Here is a 22,700-nt window from a genome sequence, read left to right as displayed (position 1 = left end):
ATTAGACAATTCAGTGGGTCAGTCAGCAAGTCAGTAAGTAACAGAGGAATAGACTTCGAAACTAAACAGGATTGAAGGCCACAAACTCATCTATTTTTGGGAAAACGATCCTTTCCAAAGACCTCTTTCCACTCAAGTGTCGCTTGCCATAATTAACAGCAAATTTTTCGACGGCCTCTGCCACCTCCAAGATGGACATTCTAAGTGTTTTAACCTCTACTGTGCGCGCCTTGTCTTTTGTGACGTTCTTGATTTTTATAGTGAAATCGTTAAACACAGCTACTGCCTCCTACAATTACATAAAATTTTTCCAGGTCATTAACCAGCCAGTCTCATATGTACAATTCATGTTAAGAATGCGGAAAAAGTCTAGCAGGAGGCCCCAAATGATTTCCACGATATTTATTGGCTAAAGTACTCTTTCATGCACCTGAATTAGTTTTTAGGCCTCAACGTTTTCACCTCATGTGGCTTAAAGCCTTTAAATTATAAACTTTTAAGTTGTAAACTACATACCTGTACGGAATTCCTTCTGGTAATATTGTTCCGCCAAATTTTGAAACATACTCCTTTATCTGGAATAAAAATCAATGTCTGCCACATTTGTAAACAGAGAACATCCTGAAAAGCGACATGCATAAAAAATGGTAAATGGCTATTTAGAAAACATACCAGCTGCCGAAGTGGCGATGGCGACGGCGATGGTGACTTGGACGGCGACGAGGACGAGGACGACGACGGCGACGGCGACAGTGACGGTGACGGCGATAGTGACGGTGACTGCGACGGCGAGGGCGATGGTGACGGCGTCGGCGATGGCGATGGCGTGGTTGCAAGTACTATTCCGAGTGATGATGAAGGCGACGGAGTTTCCGTAGATATTGATGAATCTTGAAAGTAAATTGTTAATCAAGACCGCATCATACGAAAAAAAGGCTTAGTATTATACTGTAAAGACATAAAAATATGGACAGAAAGCGGAGTAACAAAATGGCTGTTATCAACGATCAAAACTCTTAAATCCACTCGATTTTTTATTGGTTATGCACAACACTCTTAATGTTTTCTTTGCATTAATTTCGTGTTTCGCACACGTCTTGTATGATCGATGCTCTGATAGGGCTGTAGCATGTTTCTCGAAGATACTAGTGAATAAAATAATAATGCAATAATACATTCCTGAATTACTCGTTTAACATATAATACGAGTACACATTTTGCCCACTTTTTGTCATTTCAACTCGCCCTAACGCTTAGAAAATGCCACTCAAATCGCAAAATATCCGCATGTATTTATTGTTAAACTACTGAATATGACGTTTTCATTTCTTACTTTATCTTAAACTGTCTCCAATGAATTTACTGACCCTTTTCAGGAGTCTGTTACTTTTTGAATTTTTTGGTTTAACCTTGATCGTCTCGCTGGAAAAAGACTTCTAGCATTATTATTTTGTTTTTGTAAAACAACGGGTTTTCTTTTTAGCCGTAACACTCTCGCAATTTTTGCTATTCAAGGAAGGGGTCGCATCTGGGAAAAGCGCAACCCTAACTTTTGCAATTGAAAAAAAGCTTAATTCAAATCGTTGAAAATATCAAAAGCCCCGTAGTGCTTAGGTGGCGCAGGCAGATTTAAAAAAAAAAGTAGAGTTAAAGAAAAGAAATCAGAGCAGTAACTGCCAATGCTTGTAAGTGAACCTTGGAAAACACGCGGGAGCTTTCTAGATCTTCGCGCTTAAGATATGGATGGTCGACGGTCAATAATAAGCGGGGGGGGAAGGGGGTAGGGGAGTGAAGATTACGTCTGTCCGATGACATTTTGTTATTTTGAAAAACCCCGCTCGCACACGACAGGAGTTCCTGATTGGTGTGGTTAAGCTCCACAAGCTTGAATCACAAGTTAAATGTGTCATTTGAACATGTTGCTCTTGCGGGAAAATGCGAAAGATGGCAAATTTTGTAAATGAGAAAGTTGTCAGTTTCGATGACGCTTTCGAGGAGGCACTTAAGTGTCTTCTGGAATGTAGTATGTCTAGCGCATTAAAATCGAAACAGAATGAAGTAATCAGTTCTACACTGGTTCTGGAAAGGAACTACTTGCCGTGGTGCCATCTGGCTTTGCGAAAGGCCTGCTACTTCGGGTATTGGTTAGCAGGAAAGAATCCCTCGAGCGTAGTTGTCGTTTGTCAGGTTATGATCAAATGGATTAACGGATTAATGGTAGCTACGCTCACGCCTTTCCGTTTGGAGGACATAGAGTGCGAAAAATATCAACTGGTATTTGCGTCAGCAAAGAACGTTTTGGTGAGGCCTCTTTTTTACGTTGATAAAAATAACACAAATAACTTACCATTGGTAATCTCACAAATATAAGCGTTCCGTCGACCTGTACGATTAACACTACCAAACACGCCCTGTTCGCCACTAATGGACCGCTTGCACATGATAGCTGCATCGTGTTCACCACTTGGCTTCCATTTTCCCCATTTGCAAAAAGTCAGCGGTCTTCCACTCACCCAGGTCCAATTCCCGGCCTTTTTTCTTAAACCAATACTGCAGCTGTCGTTATAGCCTTTTTTAGTATTTCGCCTTTGAATCTCGATATTGATGAAATTCCATTCTTCTTCGGTTTCGATGGAAATTAGGTCCCCTCCTTGGCTTTGGCAGATGATTCTGTTCCAGTTCCAGGACCTTCCATATACCGAAATTATGTACCAAGAGTTGTTAAAAGTTATATTCGGGCATTCTACAAAATGATAAAGATGACAACAAAAATAATAATTATCATAATGATGACAAATAAACTGATGATTATGATAATTATGATGACATAAAAAGATAATAATCACATTCACAATAAAGGAGAAAACTAAATAAGATAGGAAACGTTACTTCCTCTCTATTTGATTCCTATTCTTTTAAGATTATGTTTGATCAGTGTCAATTAATAGAATACATCTTTTTTTCACTACGGTGTCCGCAATCTCTGACCTTTTCTGAATCAGTTAACTTCACTTCACATAAGATTATTTATGAGTTCATGTAATTTTGGTAGTTGTGTTTTTGAGTGATAAATTAATTCCTCGTTGAGCTGACACCTCCCTCCCCACCCCGCCCCCTATTCTTTCTCCCCCATCTGAACAGACTCAAAAAAACGTGAAATTAAATGTGTGTAAGTTCTCATAGATGTGCAACCGGAGATACGCAGTTAACCGTATACAGTTGTTACGGGAAAATTTTTCAGAAAAAAGAGCAGAAATTTAAAGTGCACGGGACAGTCTCAAAAGATTATCCGGGTAACGGTAATCAATATGGACTTAAAAAGTAAAGATAAATTAATTAGGGTTGGCTAGTTCTTGTTTTTGTTTTTCAGCAGTTTAGAATTTAAAGTCAGTCTTGCACATAAAATAGGCTTATCAAACCCATGATGCCTCGTCCTTAAGAGACATTTTCTTAGATTTCCCTGAAATCCTGAGGTCAAGTCTTGACATGACCTGAAAGCTACCCACAATACATTTCGGGTTATCGTTTGCACTTTTGAAACGCTTTTTTTCCGACAATCTTTCTCAAAAGAACTCTATTTATCATTTTTTTCTCAGAGGGCATGGTAACGAATCCTGCAATCTTACTGATTATCAATGCGGTCAGTATTTTCCCAACTCTGCTCACGGGTACGGTACTGCTTGAGCGAGCTGCCGGCTATATCTCTAGCCTTGTTGCCAATTTTCGTAAATTCAATTCGTTTTGCCGGCTGGGCAGTATTTTTACGCAAATCATTTCAAAGAAAATTAAGCCGATTAATAAATTATTAATCCTCTCTTTCTCTCTCTCTCAAATCGCTTTGTTTGCCTGCAAAAAAAAATGGTTTTGAAATGAATTTTGGTAACAAATATGTCATTAAATGGGTTGACGTGCGGCCTAAAAAACCGTTCGTAATTAAACTAAACCGTCACTAGAAGTAACTCAGAAAGTTAAAACGTGAAGTATTTGTTTTAAAATTGAAATCAACGCCTGGTAACTTGTGGCAACGTAAAATTCCGTTGGCTAAATTATCCCAATCGTAGGGCACTCGACAAAAGTTACGAAATGTACAATTTCGATCGCTGTCTTGTCAGCGGCAGGCGATGTAAAAATGAGAATGATCATTTGTTTGGAAACATGTGTCCCGGAAACTTTCATGGGCATTATGTCCAACAACTAACACGCGTTTAAAAGTTCATTCATCGCTCACACGTACGTTAGGTAAGCTTAGTAAATTCTGTGAACAATATTTTAATTCTAAGAAGCAAGGGCAAATTTCATTACACAAGTGCAAGACTGCAATGTATCAACACATAATATACTTATGATTGGAATGTGATCTTACCTCCGGGCATCTCGCAAATGTAGGCATTTTTTCATCATCTTGAGAGATACCATTAAAGAGGCCTCCATTCTTAAATATTTCCGCCCATGTGTCGTTATCACCTGGCTCAGAATCTCGCCATTTCGAAATACTCAGTTGCTTTCCACTCAGCCAAGTCCAAACCCCGCTTTTGTTCTCTAAACCGATATGCCACGCACTAGTATTCCAAGTACCACGCTTTTGAATCTCATGATTGATAAACTGCCATTCTTCTTCAGTTTCGATGGAGACTAAATAACCTTTCTGATAAGTGCAGACACGCTTGTGGTCGTCCCAATATCTTCCGGTTTTCGAAAATATGTAAGAGGAGTTTTTGAAACAGATTGCTTGGCACCCTACGAGCAGAAAACAAAGGTATACTAATGAATAACTGTGTACTAATGATGACAATAATGCTGATAATGGAGACGAGAAAGTATTATAACATAGCGCGCGTGCTTGCCCTATAGAAGTCCTCTTGAGCCGCTATGAACAAAATCTTCATTTACGCGGCACGCCCGTGCGTAAATAAGATGACGTGAGCATTTTTTTTTAACCTGGCTCCAGAGTTTCCGTCCTGTTAAGCTGCAGTGCAGTTTTCCTTCTCTTTGAAATATAGATGAAAGCAGTTGAGAACTTCCCAATTTTTCTATCGGCATTGACCTTTTAGATCCTGATCCAACAAGCAACAAAAATAAAGCCGAAAAAAACTCGCAAGTTGCACGTTTCGCAATTTCGTCGGAAGACCAGCTGCAGCAAATTTTGGCCGAAAGGCATTCACTGGGAACAAAAAATCACCAATTGGTCATTAACAACATTTAAAGGTAAAATTTCCGTTTTCATTGTTGTTTTTTGCACTTTGCACGGCAGCGTAACATTATTTCAAACAATCAAAACCCTTGATAACTTCGGGTCTTTGACTTTTAAAACATTTTTTCGTGACATTTGAGTTCATTTGGCTTTGATTTTCTCCATTTTCCCCGTAAATTTTGAGCTTCTCATTCACAGTTATCGGTTAACTGGATCAAATGTTTCCGCTCAAACCAAGGTATAAAATGTGGCGTGTTTTTAACCAGCCAACAGGGACGTTTGTTTACTTTTTTTGTACGTTGTGAGAATTTGCACTCTATCACAATAAAATGCTTCTTCGTGCATATCCTTGTTGTCGCTCTGTTATGAAAGAATTTGCTCATGCTTTTTTTGCTGTGTATATATCGAGTTATGGATGCACGCGAGAAGTTTGGAGAGCACTTAAGAAGCTAGAGTTGCTCTCGGCTGCGCCTCGAGCTACTCTTACGCATTTTTCGTGCTCTGCAAACTTCCCAAGTGCATCCATAACTCGATATACGCAGGCTAAACATGAAAAAATTCTTAAATTTTTTATACAATTAATTTCACTATCAAACGATAGGCATTAAAACCCTCTACCTCACTAAGGCAAAATTAGAATTAGGCTAGGTTTTAGGGTAGTAGCACTGTTACTCGTTGACTCTTTCCAACTTACGTTTTAAATCAGAATCCGACGTAATTGTAATAGGAAGTCTATATCTAATTATTAGCATGATCAGTCTGATAGTATCTTTTTTTCCCCGTTCATAAATTCAGGGGCGTAAATGTTAAAATTGGAATTAGCACTGCCCAACCTGTTCCTGGCAAATCCATCAACACATGAAGGATGACTGTAAAAGAGAAATGAGCAAATAAACTGATTGTTATCTCAATAATAATATTTGAAACAATGGAAAAGTTTCTTAGATTTCGAGCCAGACGGTGCTGATGCATTATATTTGTTTGCTACATGCCCTTTAACATCGACCCATGATTTTTATTTTCTTCCTTAGGGAGCAGACGGAGAAATTTAAATAAAATGCCGGATCTGTGCAATTTACCAACCGGCTGAATAAAACTTGCTACACGAGGGAAGCATTTTTCAGGATACGATGGACCCTCGAGAACGTCTTTCGGACAGAATCTTTAAACGGGCCATTCGGAGTGCAACTAAACTATAAAACAATGAAAAAAAAATTGTTTCGCTCTAGCTTGCAACAATTCGAAAGGGACGATATTTCGTTAAGCAAATTAATTAGTTATCAAGTCTGATCGCTCAAATAAAACTCCTGCACAATTTGAATCTTGTAGGATTGGGCTCCAAAATCTAGTGAGGATTTTTGCATATTCATGGTGTTACCAAACTATGCATCAGCAGACCGTGGAACCTACGTAACCCATTTTCTTTAATGAATTTTTTTTTGGAAAAGCAATGAGATAAGTATAACGTTTGCTTTCGGGTACAAAGAAGAATAATTTAAAAGAGAAATATGTTTTAATTGTCCACGGCGTCCAACTTGACGAGCAGTCAGCAGTTTTAATAACTCAACAATAATTTGAAAGCTCTAACGGTTTGGGTACCGCGATAATTGAATAGCGCGTTATCCGAAGGCTCTCAGTAAAGCTTAAGGCTGGAATTCTTTGTACATGACCCTGGTATGAGGAACATGAGCCGCAAAGTTTCATCGTCCGTTATGCTCGTATAATTACGGGGTGATTCATTAAACATTATGAATAAGAGGACTTTATTAAAAGCCAAATACAGAATTCTTTTAATAAAGCTTAAATAAATAAAAAAAAAAAAAGAATCTCCACGTGGCTGTAAGGAGTTCCATTGTCGAATGTTAAAATATGAAAATTGTTTAATTTTAAGAGTTCCTTTAATTATCTTCTGTGAGTGCGCGTCACTTTAACCCCTCAGCTCATTCAGAAAATCAGCTATCTACGAGAAAGGAAAAATTAAACCAATTCAACCAATTTTTTTTCAAACCGCGGATCGAAAGTTAAAATCCAATACCATTTTTGGTGGACCCTGATAATTAAGTTCGATCTTTCGTCTAAGCACGTCGAACGTTCAGCACCTATCTGAAGAGGAGACGTATTCCTCTATTAACATCTTGTCTTAGTGACATAAAACGATAGCAACTAAGCTAGTGTGTTCCTGTTATCCTAGATATGGCTGCCAAAGCTGTTGTGCAGATAACCATGACGCAAATAATAGGACTACCGCATGAATGTCTCGCCTGTGCTATTTGATCTTTGATTACTTTGCACTATACGGAATCTAAAAAGGTTTCAGAACCCAATTTATAAGAGATCCTTCTCTAATTTAGAATTAAGAGTTTAATGCGGACATCTTCGGAATATGTTTTGTTTTGTTTTGTTTTAATTAACAGTGCACAAATAACTGTGGTACTTACCTGGCGCACAACTTATTAAAAAAAATTTGCACACTTTGCCGGATCTAGTTGTGCTCATCACACAGTTCAATCATTTGGCATTATACGGAAGGCGATTAATATCGAGAAACTAATAATAATGATAATACAAAGATCCCAAAATTTTGCTTTATTGATAAACAAATAGTTTAGAAAGGAGATTTGTAGAGTTTGGTATGTTTCGTTATTATAGTTCCTTAAGTTTAAATTGGAAATAAATATTTCACAAATTGGAAAGTCAGTTTCGAAGGTTTCGTAGCTACAGCAGAACAAATAGGAATAACTAGCGTCGTACTTACCCAGCACACAACATATTAAAAGGGTTTTGAAAATTTTGCCGGATTCAGCTCCATCTATCATCCACTTCATCATGCCCAAGATATGCAAAGGTTGCTCCCAGGAGCTATCGTTGCTCTTAAATTTGATTCACCCCGCTTGAGAGTTTTGAGTTTGCGGCATCCTCATAAAACGCTTCGGTACCAGTTTGAGTTTAATGCAAATCATGATCTGTGATCGCATATTCATGGCGTCAGTCTCGATTTTTATTTTTCTGTCAAAGACGGACCAATGTACAAAAGCAACTTGCACCAGATGCGGAGCATTATTTTTTTAATACAATCGGAAAACCTCACGGCATTAAAACACTTTTTGTAGTTGAAGTTTTGTAAGGAAGCAGCTCAAAAATAATTGATGTGATTAAATGATTAAATTATTTCTTTTTGAACTCTGCTAAATGAAAGTTGTCTCGAACAAACTTCTTTTTATCGACTGGCAGCTAAAGCTATTACGCCATTTGTTCGTAAGCATAAAATAATGGAAATGATTATTATTAATTCATCTCGCCTATGACATGCTGCACGTTCCAGTTGGTGGGTCTAATTACTTCGAACTCCTTTAACTTTGATGGAATAACTCGCTCATATGTTAATTAATACGCATTATTATCATGCAAACCATCACTTTTGTGTTCAAATGTTCGAATTCCAACATTTTAGAAGGAGCGGTGGGGTCAAAAGCTCTTTGTGCGGGACGTTCTTGGGTCATAGTGATGTGCTCTGTGGGCGAGACATTCTACTCTTCTGGTATCTCTCCACGCTCATGGAATAATTGATTATTTATTCTCGAATATTCTCTAGTCCTAGCTGCGATCTATTTTGACCTATCGGATTTGAGCGGTGTAGGGAGAAATATACTTGTATATTCCAGAATAATTATTTTTTTTTTTATTTCTTCCGTCTTAATCGTACGCTTCGTCATTTACGTTTGTTTATTAATGGGTGTGACGTAACCTAGACTGTTGCAAACTGTTACGCACATCTACATTATCGACTCCTACTCTTGCTTGTCGAAATTCTTCTTCAATGCTACGTCTCCACTGTAGTGATATTTGAAAACCAGGCCCATGGAAATATTCCACATTTCTGTCGCTGAGCTTTTTCCTTTAAATTGTCTACGCTGCATAAAAGTTCTTGAATCGTTCTTTAATAATTTGTACCGAATACTTTATAATCTGTTGGTTTATGCCCGTTTCCGCCTAACATCGCCCCAATTTAATTCCAATTAATCGTTGTATTTTCGATTCAAAACGATACTCCTTATTTTAGGAATGTGAAAACAAATGGGTAAATGTAACTGATCCACAAAAGATCCAGTCTAGGGGGTTTTTTTATGTTCTTTCTAAATTAGTTGTTTATTTATTCAAACATTTACGTATTCATCTACTTATTCATTAAGCAACAAATTTGAATGTCAGCGTTAGCTGCGAGTACTATTAGTATCATTACGGTACAATTTAACCGACAGAAAGAGCATTATTTTCTTACAAACCCGACTACTTAATTAAACAACTTGTAATATTCTCATCAATGAGCGACTCTTAACGGGAAGTAGAACACTTATCCTTAAATAAACTTACTGAAGCCCACTAAAAACTATATCTTAGCTCACTATTGACACGATCTCACAGTTGTCTCCAAAGTTCCCTTAAATTAACAATCTTCTACAGTAGCTCTCTTTCGGTATAGCTTTCTGAAAAGTCAGTCACTCCCGACAACAACTAGTACTACTGCTACACGACTGACTCCTTATGTATAAAGTATTCTAAAAAATTCTGGAAGCTTACAAAACAACTATATTTTTAGTGTTAAATCATAACTACGAAACCCAGTAAAATGCTGCAGAAAGTTCCTTGGTATGCATATCAGCATGACTAGGCATTCTCGAAATTTCTAGAAACTTATATTCAGTTATTATCCATAGCTTATTGTTAATAGTAATAATAATGTTTGATGAAAAATTTGTTTAAAACTCAATAAGTAAAACGCCGAATATGAAATAATCATGCAGTAAGCGCAGAGAGTTAGCGTCCAAGAATCAAAAAATAAATACACTCCATTAAAGCTGCGTTTTGGAGTGCTTTTTTAAAGAAAGAAGAGTCATGATTTCCTGGCATAAATTCCCGCCTCGTCTGTGGCAGACTGTAATCTTATTCGAAGGATAGTCGTCAGCATACTGAGCCATTAGAAATAAAAAAAAAATTATAGATTGGTTTATTTCGTCGAATCTTGCCTGCAAATGTGCAGTTGCCGAGAAAATAACCTTATAATCATGAAGTTAGGTTACGTTTACAACTAGTTGGGTGCTTAGACAAAGATGAACGGAATGACCTCTTTTACCTGCAGATCGCAACTCAGACCGATCGCAACCGACTAATCGCTGCGAGTACTTGTACCAAGTAATTGACTGTTATTTCCAGTTGGCTGGATCCAGTTAAGTGCGATTTCGATTCAAATTTAGCAAAAGACTGCAATTCAACTGCCTTTATATCCCCAACCTCACTTGGATTGACCTGTGAGCTCTTCCTTGTATAGTTGTCCTTTGAAAAAGATAGAAAAACGATATTCATTTTTCTTTTGAATCGCACTCTGATCTGCAGATAGACAAGCAACATGAAATATGGTTCTTAGCAGTACTACTCGGATATCTATCAAAGCACTATAACTTAATGATATGGAGTTAATAATCAGTTTAATGTTTTTTCTTACCTGAATGTTTTGCATGCAGTGTAGAGCGAAAATCAGAAAACCCTGTAGCATAAAGATGATTTCGGGATCATTAATTTCTACAATATGCAAACAAATTAGTCAAATATCTATTAAGATTTTCAAGAAGGAAGGAGAATTATATATCTCATAACTGAAAAAGAAGTCTGTCTTCTCTTACATGGTTAAAAACTTTTGTTTTCATAATTCCAAAAACATATCATGTGACCATTGTAACGGTGTCTCACTTGATCAGAAAGTAACATAATAATAGAGGTTGAATGATTTTGAGAGATATCATCGAACACTCACCTGAATAGAGTTGAGTATGGTGAAGATGTAAGCGAAAGCTTTATGCACAGGCAAGAGAAGACCGAATAGCCACGTGACACCCAGCAGGGGAATCATCAGCACGCATGCTTTGATGCCAATTCTTGGAGTTAAAAGAAAATATTCCTCAAGTTTCGTTTGACGAAGAATTTTCATTTAGTTAGATATCGTAAGGCCTTACTGGTTAATGAGCGAGGAAGTTAGGCGAAAAGAGCCTCACAAGAGGCTATATTGTTTTAGTCTTATGTTGCAAATCTTACCGCATTTGCTGAAAATGGTTGTCTGCCCCTGTTGGCTGCAACAAATTGGTCATCTCCCTTATGACTCGTTGGAGTATCAAGAAGTTGAGGTGAAGAATACAATGAAAATAAATTGATTATTTAGATATGGTTATTGAATAGGCAAAGCAGGAGAGGATCCTTGACAGAGACGTTACTAGTTTGGTAACAAGCTTCGGATAAAGAGTCATTTACAGGGAATAGAACTTCCAACTGTGGGACCTAGATTATGAGCTTCGATTCTCTGACAATGAGCTGAAGAAATCACGAACGTCTCTACACTAAATGAACTATGTCAAGTGAGGCCTCGTGTTAAATTATATAAATTTACTCTTCCTGCTCCTTTCTTCTTGTTCAATGTTTTTTTTTTAGTTATTCTTGCGCGAAAAAAATATCGTAAGATATCAATGTGAAACAGTGAGAAACCATCAACAGGAAGGAGGAAGAATTTTTTTTCCTTCATACTATGTAGTAAAAGTTGGAGAGTCTATGAAGCTATTTTATGCCTGTGTGGACATTGTCTCAACAGGTTTTTCTCGTCATAAAAGGCCCTCAATAGCCACGTCCAAAGCTTGTTGTGGGTAAATAGGAAAAGGAAAATGGTAAATATTCTGTGGGATCATATCATAAATAGTTAAATTATTTTTTACAGAGCAGAGAAAAAAATCTTTAGCAGCAAGTAGTCCAGGTATACCAGTCATAATCACCAACACTAATCATAAATTCACAATTTCAATGAAACCTACAAAGGCGACAAATATCCAGATCAGGTTGTTAGTCGAGGAAAGCCAGCAACTAAACTCAAAGAAGTGAAACACGAGAAAGAAACACAAATTGTCAGCAAATGAAATGATACCGATTTCAAACTATATGCAAAAACAAAACAAAGATTTAAATGCAACAAATAAAAAGGAGAAAAGCAAGAAGAAACCCTTGAATTTTTTCCTACTATTTATCACTCGTATAGCTAATTGTAACCCTTCTTTTCCAGCAGCGATGCCGAGTGAAATGGCCACTATGATCACTGGAAGACCTACCCATAAAGAAAGGAAGGAAATCGTGTCACTTCGCTAGATGACGACACCATATTTGGTGATCCGAAAGCATGGTTACAGTTACCAGTGCATGTTTAAAATAATAAGCTCACCGCAGAGATGACGTGATACATGTACATCTTGGTGTTGATGTTATAAGCTTTCACAACGAAGAGGTAGAGATAAATTCCCTCGATCAGCATCTAAAAGAAAGCGGCCATCAAGAAATATTGCATTAGAGCCGCTATTGTAACACAGGCAGCCTATGGAAAGGACGAGTTTTCGTATTCTTATCGTGCTCCTTTCGACAAGACGTTCACGGTGCAAAGAGTCAATTCATTCCACGGATAGAAAGAGAGGCCACTAACTTTGTTTTCGGTGGCGTTTATTCCGGCGAGGAAGATGATCTGTCCAAGGGACATAGAAACACTCAGTCGAATTTGAGGGAGAGGTTGACGAGCATCTTTGGTGAAATAATTGTTAAAAAACAAAAAGAATCAATGAGACAAAGCAACAACAACATTAACAACAATTGGATGGACGAATATTGTTTTTTTCTTATTTACCCTTCAACCATTTTACAACGTTTTTTCAATGAGCAGCACTGGACGGACTGAATTTGTGAAAACTCAATTCGTTCCTCGAACAGTTTCGTTGGAGAGCTATAGAGTTCATTGGGGAGTTTTTAAGAGTACGGTTAACAATTTTGCATTTATAAGCATCGCAAACGATAGGCCAATTTTGAGCCCAGTGTATAGTATGAAGTAAGCGGAAAGTATTGGTAAGATTTGTCAATTTCAGTTAGTAAAGTGTTGCTCACCAATCTATTATTTGAGAAAAGTTTCAATAAACAGAGCGAGAAGAAAGGTTTCACAATTTGAAGGATTCTGATTCTCTCTTGTTGATTGTTTAAGAATACCTTGAATTTCCTTTCACACCGCAAAAAATCAGAGTGTCAAAGTATTAGACAAATTTAAAGAACAGACGAATCGATGTTATTCATCAATAAAGTTTCTAAAAAGTTGGGCTTATACATGAGCTCTTACATCATCTAGCTTTAGGGAATTAGGCAACTTAGAGGGTCAGTCAGCAAGTCAGTGAGTAACAGGAATAAACTTTGAAACTAAACAGGATTGAAGGCCACAACCTCACCCATTTTTGGAAAAACGATCCTCTCTGAAGGCCTCATTCCACTCAGGTGTCGCTTTCCAAATTTCTCGACGGCCTCTGCCACCTCAAAGATGATTTTTGTAGTGTTTTAACGTCTTCCATTCCAGCCTTGTCTTATGTGACGTTCTTGAATTTTGGGGTGAAATCTTCAAACACAGTTACAGCCTCCTAAAATTACATGAAATATTTCCAGGTCATCAACCAGCTAGTCTCATATATACAATTTCTAGTAAAAATGCGGGAAAAGACCAGCAGGAGTCCCCCAATTGTGAAGATTACGCCTGTCCGATGACATTGTTATTTTGCAAAACTCCTGTTACCCACGGAGTTCCTGATTGGTGCGGTTAAGCTCCAGCTGTCAACTACACGCCAAATGTGTCATTCCACATGTTGCCCTTGCGGAAAAATGCGAAAGCTGGCAAACTCTGTAAATGATAAGTTGTTAGCTACCATTCCGCTTTCGAAGAAGCACTCATGTCTTTCGGAATTTAATATGTCTCGCGCATTAAATTCGGAAAAGAGAGGAGCAATTTTTACGCTAGTTCTGGAAAAAATCCACTGGTCCTGGTGCCAACTGGCTTTGGAAAAGCTTGATATTTCAGGTGTTGGTTCGCATTTTTTTAGTAATTTTTTATCATGAAAAAAATAACTATTTACGTGTTGAGTAATATGTTGCTCGCACTGATCGGATCGCCGCATAAGGGTGTGTCTCACACCAACCAGATTGCCGCATCAGGGTATTTATCTCGCACAATCACATTATAGCACTTGGATATCAAGCAGAAACCACAGCGTTTGGATACTTTTTCTCGTACATGATGTTATGGAATCAGGAGGCCATGCACAGAGAATGACATTAACCAGAAAATTTGGACTCATTTGATGTGTAATGATTTGTGGCTTTCGCAAGAACCCCGTCGATTGAGGTCTAGTTTATCGGTATATAAAAGGTTTGCAATCAACTTGTTTTATCAATTTTAAGTTTAAAGGTGTTTTATCCGCTTCTTTTCTCACGTTCGCACGCGCCAAACAACTTACTTCCGTCACGTACATGAAAACAACGCTCAAACATTCTTGTGCTTGGATTGTATTGTATTGTATTCCACCAATCAGCGTCCATCGCTAACGTGCTCTCTCTCTCTCTAATTAGACTAGACAACAGCTGCGAAGGAAAAAACGTTAAGCGTGGCACCGACGCATTTTACTTTTGCTCAGAGCTTTTTAGACAGTATTTGTGTGAGTTCAGATAACTTAGGTTTTTTTGCCTTTTACAGTCAAATTACGTGGAATTATAATAATAATTTTGCAGGCAACCAACTGTAAATGAATAATGTTGATTTTCTCTCTGTCTGAGAAACGGTAGTAAGCGTAGTCTCTTTGGTCTCGTCACGCAACACGCTCTCTCTCTAACGGGGAATAGAGGGCGTTGTGTGACGAGACTAAACAACAGCCGCGAAGGAGACAATAGTAGGCGAGGCACGGATACATTTTATGTCTGCTTGGGGGTTTTTAGACAATAGAGACAATAGACCAAAAAAAAAAACCTGTGTGAGTTCAGATAAATTAGTTTTTTTTCCTTTCTTTTAAGGTGAAGTAATGCGATATTTTCGTTACTTTAGAAGTTATGCTCTTTTTCTGTTACAAAACTGACAGTGTTAGGAACACAAAGTTTCCAGTCTCAACCCTCCCAGCCTAAATAATAATTCTTGCATGCTACGCATGCCTATGTTTATCTTCTTGGTGAGCAGAATGTCAATCAATTCCAACTCACTATTGACTATTTTTCAAACAAGAAAAAGTATCTACGACCCCTGATGACATATGAGAACTGAGGTAACCCTTACTAACCTCGTTAGAGAGTAATGGTTGCTAGGTCGATCGATGGCGATGCCCGCCATGTTCGAATTAGGTACAGGATGGTCAGTTTATTGTGTTCACTGCTCATTTTGCATTGCATTGAAATAAGCCCCTACAGCTTTACAGTTCAAACGATCGGATATTAAAATAGAATACAATAAACATAAAATTGATTCCCCTATGCGAAGAACAAACAAGTCTTTTATATTTGTTTTAGAATCTAAGAAAATTGATTACCCTGGTTTGCTCTCCTTGTCAATTAGTTTTCATCAATCACTTTGATAAAGTACTTCTACTGTAGTATAACACCTTAACCCTTTAACTCCTAAGATCTCATTAGTAATTCTCCTTACTGTCTGCCATACAGTTCTTATGATGTTGGTTTGGAGAATTTGGTTTTGGATCAACTTCTAATCCCCTAATTGATATTTTTCTTTAATCTCATCACTTGTCTGCTTGATATTATATTGATATTGTAAGGAGAAATTCTGTCTTAGTCACTCATGGGAATTAAAGTGTTAACATCAATATCCATATTCTCTAGACTCTTCACTATATAATTCCTTTAGTACTGATAAGAAGAATTCATGTTGTAATCAGTGTCTTGAGTTAGGAATCTTTTTTTTTTTTATTCTTAATGAATGATTCAGCAATATTACTGGAGGGAGAACTTACATGCTTACTACCCTTGGGGCTGATAGGGTTAATTAAGCAGAGAGAACCAAATCAGTCTATTGTTTCTCTTGTAAGCCATGCTGTGTTCCCTATTTACCAGGACATGTGTACAAAACATGGTCCAAAATTAAGAAAAGCATCACTTATTTCAAAGCCAAGAGTAATATTCCACATTAGAGTAATATTTGAATTAAGCATCAGCAACTGTAGAGTTCTGAGAACTGTCTTTGCTAATTAAAAATGAAACTCACAGTCTGATTAAATTGGTATTCATAAACAAAGTAATAGCTAGCTCACCTGATTGTAACATAAAGAGAACCCAGCAAGGACCCAACCAGTCTGTTTTCAGCTGTCAGACAGGCAAAAAATGGGTAGAACAGGATCCTGTATACAAGAACAGTGACAATATCCTGAAAAACTAATTAAAACAGGGAAAATTTTTTTTCTACTTGCACATGTTGAGTGCTGGACTGCTGAGCAGGTAAACGGGGTAAGTTTCTAAAGAAACTGTGGTGCTGCATCAGGGGGAGAGTATAACAGGGTAATTTAGTATTACTGACTGAGTTGATAATGTAAATTGGCCACTGTATAGAGTTGAAAAGCTGACATTTTGAGTGCAATAGCCCTTCATCAGAGAAATTGGAGGAATTGTGGGTTGTGTGTGTATTTATAAGCAGAAAATGGAGCTATGCTATTGGTGGGAATATGGTGACGAGAAAACAAGAATAAATTAGCTGAATGAAAAGCATTCATTGATACCATGGGGCTTAAGAGTGCCTGTTTGAAAGATAATTTTTGTTTTGGAGTTTTGCAGCCCTCCGAACTACCAAGATGTAGGGAAAGGCCACAAAGTGCCATATGCTCCCCAGAATGATTAGGGAGATTAAAGTATCTAGCAACTGGTTTGGATATGTCCTTGTCATTTCTTTTTACATTACAAAAAAGGTGTTATGACTGTGTTGGTATTTGAGGGTTCAAGCCCCAGACCACAACAACACTTAGGTTCTTAATATAACTGAGGAGGATGTGCTGCCTTTGATACAACATCTGCAAATGGTTAGATGTTCTGGTCTTCTTGGCCATCTACCCATGTGCTGCTGGCCTCTCAGAATATGTGCCCTATTATAGTCTGTTCTGTGGCCAACTATATACCCCATCTGCTAAGTTAGTCACTTTACCAGAAATGTAATTTTTGCGATCCCAACTTTGTCAATTTCTGTTTATAGATGCATCTATCTAGCTAAATCCAAGTCTTTTAAGTAAGTCATGATCCTAAAATGAAGCAACACATTTGTTTACGTGAATTTAGAACACTTTACTTTTCATCTTCAGTGCATTAACATTTTGGTACATTTCAATCTAATTTGAACCTTTCTGTTTGTAAATCCTTACTTTGATGTATGAAAATTTTCCAAATCATGAAAATGTGTTAGTCACCACTCTAGTAACTCTATTGAAAATGTAACCCCATTGTAGCTAAGCGAGTCATGAAAATGCCACCCAAACCAGTAGCACATCCCCTTGCCTTGTTGACAAGTAGCAACTTTTTCAAAAAAAAGTACATGTAGCTGGGTGTCACTTAGACTTAGGTACAACTACTTAAAGTACGCACTGATTTATGATCAAACTACAATGATTTTGTTAACCTTCAATATAAGCCTTGACCTTTTTGCCCTATTAGTCAATTCTGCACTCAACATCAACAAACCAGGATATCCATTGCAGTTTTGAAGTCCAGATTTGACCCTTTGATTGACAAAGGCTAGTATAAAAATAATGACAAGCTTAAAAATAATAACAATACATGTAATAATAATTATCAATTGTGCAAGCATGAAATAACAGATGAAGTTTTAGCAAAACAGCATTACCTTTCAACCTTTCTGACTTAAAACATGGGGGAGAGGGTCACGTATTCCAGAGGGGGTGCTTATTGGAAGGAGGGTGCTAAATCAAATCATTGTGGCATGTAAACAATTTTGTTGTCATTATTTGATGAGAGTTACTTCAGTATTTCACTTACAGCTGAAGGAAGACAGCTAAGATCAAACAGACTCTCCTTGATAACTATGGGGCACCTAAACTGATAATTTTTGAGATTGAAAATTCGTCAGCATGTCTCAAAAAACAAAATTACGAAGACATCTCTGGATTAAAATAAATTTGCTATATTTTTAGGATTCAAGAAGAAAAGACAGGTGTTACAGAACACTAAAAATTCATGCCGGAATGGAAAATTAAAAAGTTAATACATGATAATGCAGACAAAGGCAGGATCAAGCTGTCTAACACAGACATCCCACCTTTCAGCCCACATTCCCCTCACTTTCAGTCCAAAATTCAAGTGTGAAGTGAGAAAGAAAACAGCATTTATTTCCAGAAAAAAAAAATTTAAAAATTAAAGAATTCCACATGCAATTTCAAAAGAAATAACTTAACGAGGTCTACTCTAATTTAAGACACGGAACAGAACGAAAAAGAAGATCTGTAATTTTAGAAAGAGAGATTTTCAATTTGCAAAGCAAGAATCCGTATGGAACTCCACTGTACGGAAATATGAGAGGGTCTATTAAAAACCTCAAAGCCGTCGCAAAAATCATCCACAACCGCAAAACCGCAAAAAAAGATTCGATCAGAACCCAAAACCGCATGCAAAACCGTCAAAATCGATAAATGTTAATATCCTAGTTCTCAAAACCCTAGTCGATCCGATACGGTGTTGACAAGTGGAGCATACAGAGGTTTCGCGGCTGTTCGAGATCAGTGGAGGCGCATAATGGCCGCTTGGATCGAAGAGAAAACGGAATCCAAACAGGACAATCCAAAAACTTCATCGGAAACCAAATCCGTAGCCCATTAGACAGGTATTTTAGACGAAAACCGAAAACCAAATGCTAAAGAACGGAAAATCCGCAAACCGCAACGAACACCCAATCCAAAAAACCGAAATTCTTTAGCACAAAAACCGATCTTAACAAAATATGGAAAATCCCAATGACTCCTTAAAGATGAATCGGTCAGTTCAGTCCACAAATCCTACAAATGATAACAAGAAAACCATTATTATAACTGAAACCTCAACGAAAACTTTTTGTATTGTTATTTTCCAATCAGAAACATGCTGCAAAGCAACTTTAGTCACGCGATATTTTTCAGGCAAGATGTCATGTCACGCAATCGAATTATTCATCGACAACGAACATCGATGTTTGTAAATTGCACAACTGCAGCCTCACGAAATTTCTTTTCTTAATTATAGATTTGCATTTTATGGCTAAATAGCGCAGTTTTTTAATGCAAAAGAGGATCTGATCTCCTCGCGAACGTAGTGAGTATTCAGTAAAGAACACCACTGAGATGTTCATATTTTCAGTTCGTTTCGTTTCGTTCAGCAAATCACAGTAAGCCCAAAAAAATTGCGGAGATATGGTCGATTCTAGTTTTACAATAGAGACTAAATGCATTGTATGACATCAGATCTTTGAAAGACAGGCGCAAAGAACAGGGTTACAAACGTTAACTCTTTGACTCAGTAGTATCCAATTCTGCGCATAAACTCCATCATCTGCTATCTATCAAGAAGATAAAATTTAGAAACCAGCGTAATTTTAAGTTTAGGAAAATGCACACTAATCGTAACACGACCACATTTATCCCATTCAATTCCAATCGTTAGAACTTTTAAACGTAGTTTTTTTCCTCTTTTCCATAGAGTCATTTTATATCACATGAAATTGTTTTTGAATGACAGCGTATAAAACTTCAAATAACTTTTTGCAAATTTCATGCTGCGAATTTAAATATTTTTCAATAAACAAACGATATCCCTCGAGGAGACAACAGCGAAACGAAACAACCAAATCGCAGAACGAGCTTGCATGAATCTATAGCGCATTCATGAAAATATCGACATCCACAACAGAGTACGTACCCCTGAGAAGTGTTCTCCGTGGATCTATTTGCCATTTTCCAAGCAATCTATTGAGGTAATTGCACGTGGTTCAACCTCCCTCGTCTGACAACTCCTTTCATATGAAGAACTTTATTTGATTCCGTGAATTTCAATTAGATTATGGTTATTATATTAATGTCTTTCTCAGAAAATTAGCGGAAGAGAAATAGCAGGAGTCTGGAAGCTAGCTGGGTTGGTGACCGCTGACTGAAGTATAGAGGATTTTCAAAGATGGCGGAGAAATGTAGGGAGAGGGTCAACATTAGATTCCATCCACCAAAACCACCTTGGTCGAGAGGGACTGAGATGGAACGATGGAAAAAAATTACGAGGCTACGACAACATGCCGACTTATCCCGATGACCCAAGTGTATTATTTGTTTGGGAAATTGCGTCAAAACTTTTTACTAAAGAAATGGTAAGTATTAATTTATTGTTCGATTGTAGTATTATAAAACATTTTACGCAATTTTATGCAGATATTTCACGTATTTAAAAGGTGCTTAGATGTTACGTAGTTTTGGTGGATGTCATTAGGGAACATCCACCAAAACTTTGACCAAAACCATCAACAATATATTTTTTAAATTTTATCTATAGCCATTGTTAGATGTTCAGGGAGACAAAAGATTTATACCACTAATTAGCAGTTAGTGCTCTGGCTAATTATTTTTTATGGTGCACAATTGCTGACCGACCAAACGTTCATAATGATTATCATAACTCTTAACACATAGAATAAAGTGGTTTTGGTGGATGTTTCTCTCCATCCACCAAAACCACCACAGAAATTTCTGCTACTTCCTTACAGAAGACTGATGTGACCTGCTATTTGGAGTACATAACGACAATCTATTTCTTTGTATGTAAAGATATTTTGGAAAGTTCTTGAGTCAGCACCTTTTATTATTGAAACCATAATCATAACATGGTGCATAATATAGAATACAAAAGGTTCTGGTGTGGTAATCATGTAATCTTGAAACAGGAGAGTTTTTAACTGACTTAAACTGATTTAAACAAACATTTGCAACAAAATTCTAGGTCCAGAAATTTCTTCCACTATTTCCGCCAAAATCATAACCTTTAAGTACAACAAATCAGCACATTAGTAATTGTTATCAGGGGTCTGAAAATGCTATAAATTTTTCACATTTATTTCAAGTAACCTTTAATTTCACATGGATGAATAAGTATACACTCAACATGCAGAATGTCTTACAGTTTACAAACTATTTCCCTTTTTATGGACAGACAGTGAAAGGCCTTTGCCACATTGGTGAATCAAACCATTGTATAACATGCATTTTGTGATAATTGTTTGTTTTTGCTCACAATACCCAGAAAAATGAAGGGGATAAATTTAAATAGCAAATTCTATGGTTAAAATTAAATAACATTGGAAGATCAAATTAACTTTGTACTGTTTAAAATTCAGTTTTGGTTTCTTGCTTATTCCAGCCTCTTGATATTCAAAAGCATTCCTTGTCATTTTTGTGTTCTTCTGTGTACATAACTTGAAAAATAAACACAGAGAAAGGAAACCACAAAGGATTAAACTTGAAGCTAAAGCAAAGTTTAAGTTGAGCCATAGCTGATCCAAATACTGAGCACTTTGTATTGTAACCCATTTAGCAGTAAAGTTTATCTATATGTCTGCCAGCTTGTCACAAGTCTTACCCCTCTCCTTCAAAAGTCTCTATAAATAAATTTTTCTTTGTGGTCCCTAATTGATGATTAGTATATTACAGCTCCTCAATTTTCCTCTCTCAAGTCAAGGTTACTCTAAATTTAACAAAGTAATGGACTTGATAAAACTCAAACTATAACTCAGCTGGCTGCTACTTGCAACCTTAATTTCTAGATATCAGTATACAATAATCAATATGTTATAAATAAGAACCCTAATGCTTAATTTTGCAGTGATCACCTTCCTCCTTTTCATTTGCAGACCAGACTGGAACCTCTATAGGTGTGTTTGCTTGTTTTGAGTGGGGATGGAAGAAAAGGAGTCATGCCGCATATCTGATTTATTAAATCGCATTTGTTCTGTTTATACATGAGTAGAACTACCTTGTTCTCTGAAAAAAATAAAATTTCTCGCATTTTTATCTGTGCTTCGCAGTCAAACTTCCTTGTGTCTTGGACAAGAAATCTTATTTTCTTGAAAACAAAATCTTTGTTTCCAGCCTTCTGTAATAGGTAAATATAACAGTGTAAGATGAGTGACAGTGTATTTCTCAAGTTATTTTTTGGAATGTGACAAAACGGAAGTGTCATAGCGTGATAAGGAGCAAACATATGATTGCTTGATAGAATGCAAAAAATGCAGAATTGCATATATTTTCTCCTTTGTCAGCAGCATATGTTAGTGAAAAGTTCTTACAATTGTTAACTTCTAAACCATCTTCAATTTAGCCAAGATTGAACTGTTATCACGTTTGTCATAAAAGTATTCTGAGATCAATGTCATATGACCCATTCATGTATTTGACCTTTCAAATTAGCAAGCCATAGTTGACAGAAACACGAAGGTTGAGGATAAAAAGAAATTATTATATACAGTACTTCTTCTGTATCTTTTCGTTTCCTTTTCTCTCCAGCTGTTCAATCTATGCCGTGCTGGCAATTGAACACTTTCCTTCCCAAAATTAGGAAAGGCACACCAGTAAAAAACGAATTTTTGCTCCTTAAATATCTCATGCATCTTCCCCCA

General features: G+C 37.0%; 3 protein-coding genes and 2 long non-coding RNA genes across 10 annotated transcripts in view; 2 read left to right on the top strand and 3 right to left on the bottom strand.

Moving 5' to 3' along the window:
* The window catches only part of LOC149052135 (uncharacterized), a 268,018-nt gene that overhangs the window by 34,041 nt on the left and 211,277 nt on the right, over positions 1-22,700 (bottom strand). Inside the window, exon 9 of the mRNA XM_089180305.1 lies at positions 673-829. Within this exon, the coding sequence (XP_089036431.1) occupies positions 673-829 (157 nt within the window). The remainder of the gene's footprint in view (positions 1-672; positions 830-22,700) is intronic.
* LOC149052148 (replication factor C subunit 1-like) overlaps positions 1-22,700 on the top strand; it is a 117,707-nt gene that overhangs the window by 88,576 nt on the left and 6,431 nt on the right. The window lies entirely within an intron of this gene.
* Positions 8,661-12,429, bottom strand: LOC149052152 (adhesion G protein-coupled receptor D1-like). 2 transcript variants are annotated; one of them, XM_089185576.1, is made up of 5 exons: positions 11,279-12,429; positions 11,001-11,121; positions 10,692-10,733; positions 10,323-10,522; positions 8,661-10,158 (listed from the first exon to the last, which is right to left on the bottom strand). In XM_089185576.1, the coding sequence occupies exons 1-4, from the start codon at positions 11,329-11,331 to the stop codon at positions 10,337-10,339; spliced, it is 402 nt and encodes a 133-aa protein (XP_089041702.1). In that variant the 5' UTR covers positions 11,332-12,429; the 3' UTR covers positions 8,661-10,158; positions 10,323-10,336. The 2 variants fall into 2 exon arrangements, with proteins under 2 accessions (XP_089041702.1, XP_089041753.1); XM_089185627.1 differs by lacking the exon at positions 10,692-10,733 and having other exon boundaries at positions 8,663-10,158.
* LOC149052151 (uncharacterized) lies at positions 11,836-16,173 on the bottom strand. Its single transcript, XR_016184952.1, has 4 exons — positions 13,483-16,173; positions 12,699-12,793; positions 12,444-12,533; positions 11,836-11,907 (listed from the first exon to the last, which is right to left on the bottom strand). It is a non-coding gene; the product is annotated as an uncharacterized LOC149052151 (long non-coding RNA).
* Positions 20,237-22,101, top strand: LOC149052150 (uncharacterized). Its single transcript, XR_016181409.1, has 2 exons — positions 20,237-20,402; positions 21,936-22,101. It is a non-coding gene; the product is annotated as an uncharacterized LOC149052150 (long non-coding RNA).

The sequence above is a fragment of the Pocillopora damicornis genome, chromosome 1 (assembly GCF_964200805.1).
Source record: "Pocillopora damicornis chromosome 1, jaPocDami1.2, whole genome shotgun sequence".
Lineage (NCBI taxonomy): Eukaryota > Metazoa > Cnidaria > Anthozoa > Scleractinia > Pocilloporidae > Pocillopora > Pocillopora damicornis.
This window is presented reverse-complemented; position numbering and strand designations above follow the sequence as displayed.

Bases quoted from the DNA above. Each gene is read 5' to 3' on its own strand.
- LOC149052152 (XM_089185576.1), bottom strand. From the start codon at position 11,331: ATGACCAATTTGTTGCAGCCAACAGGGGCAGACAACCATTTTCAGCAA. The intron at 10,734-11,000 runs GTGAGTGTTCGA...TTTATGCTACAG, and splicing joins CCATACTCAACTCTATTCAG to GGTTTTCTGATTTTCGCTCT. The intron at 10,523-10,691 runs GTAAGAAAAAAC...TCTTTTTCAAAG, and splicing joins ACTGCATGCAAAACATTCAG to GACAACTATACAAGGAAGAG.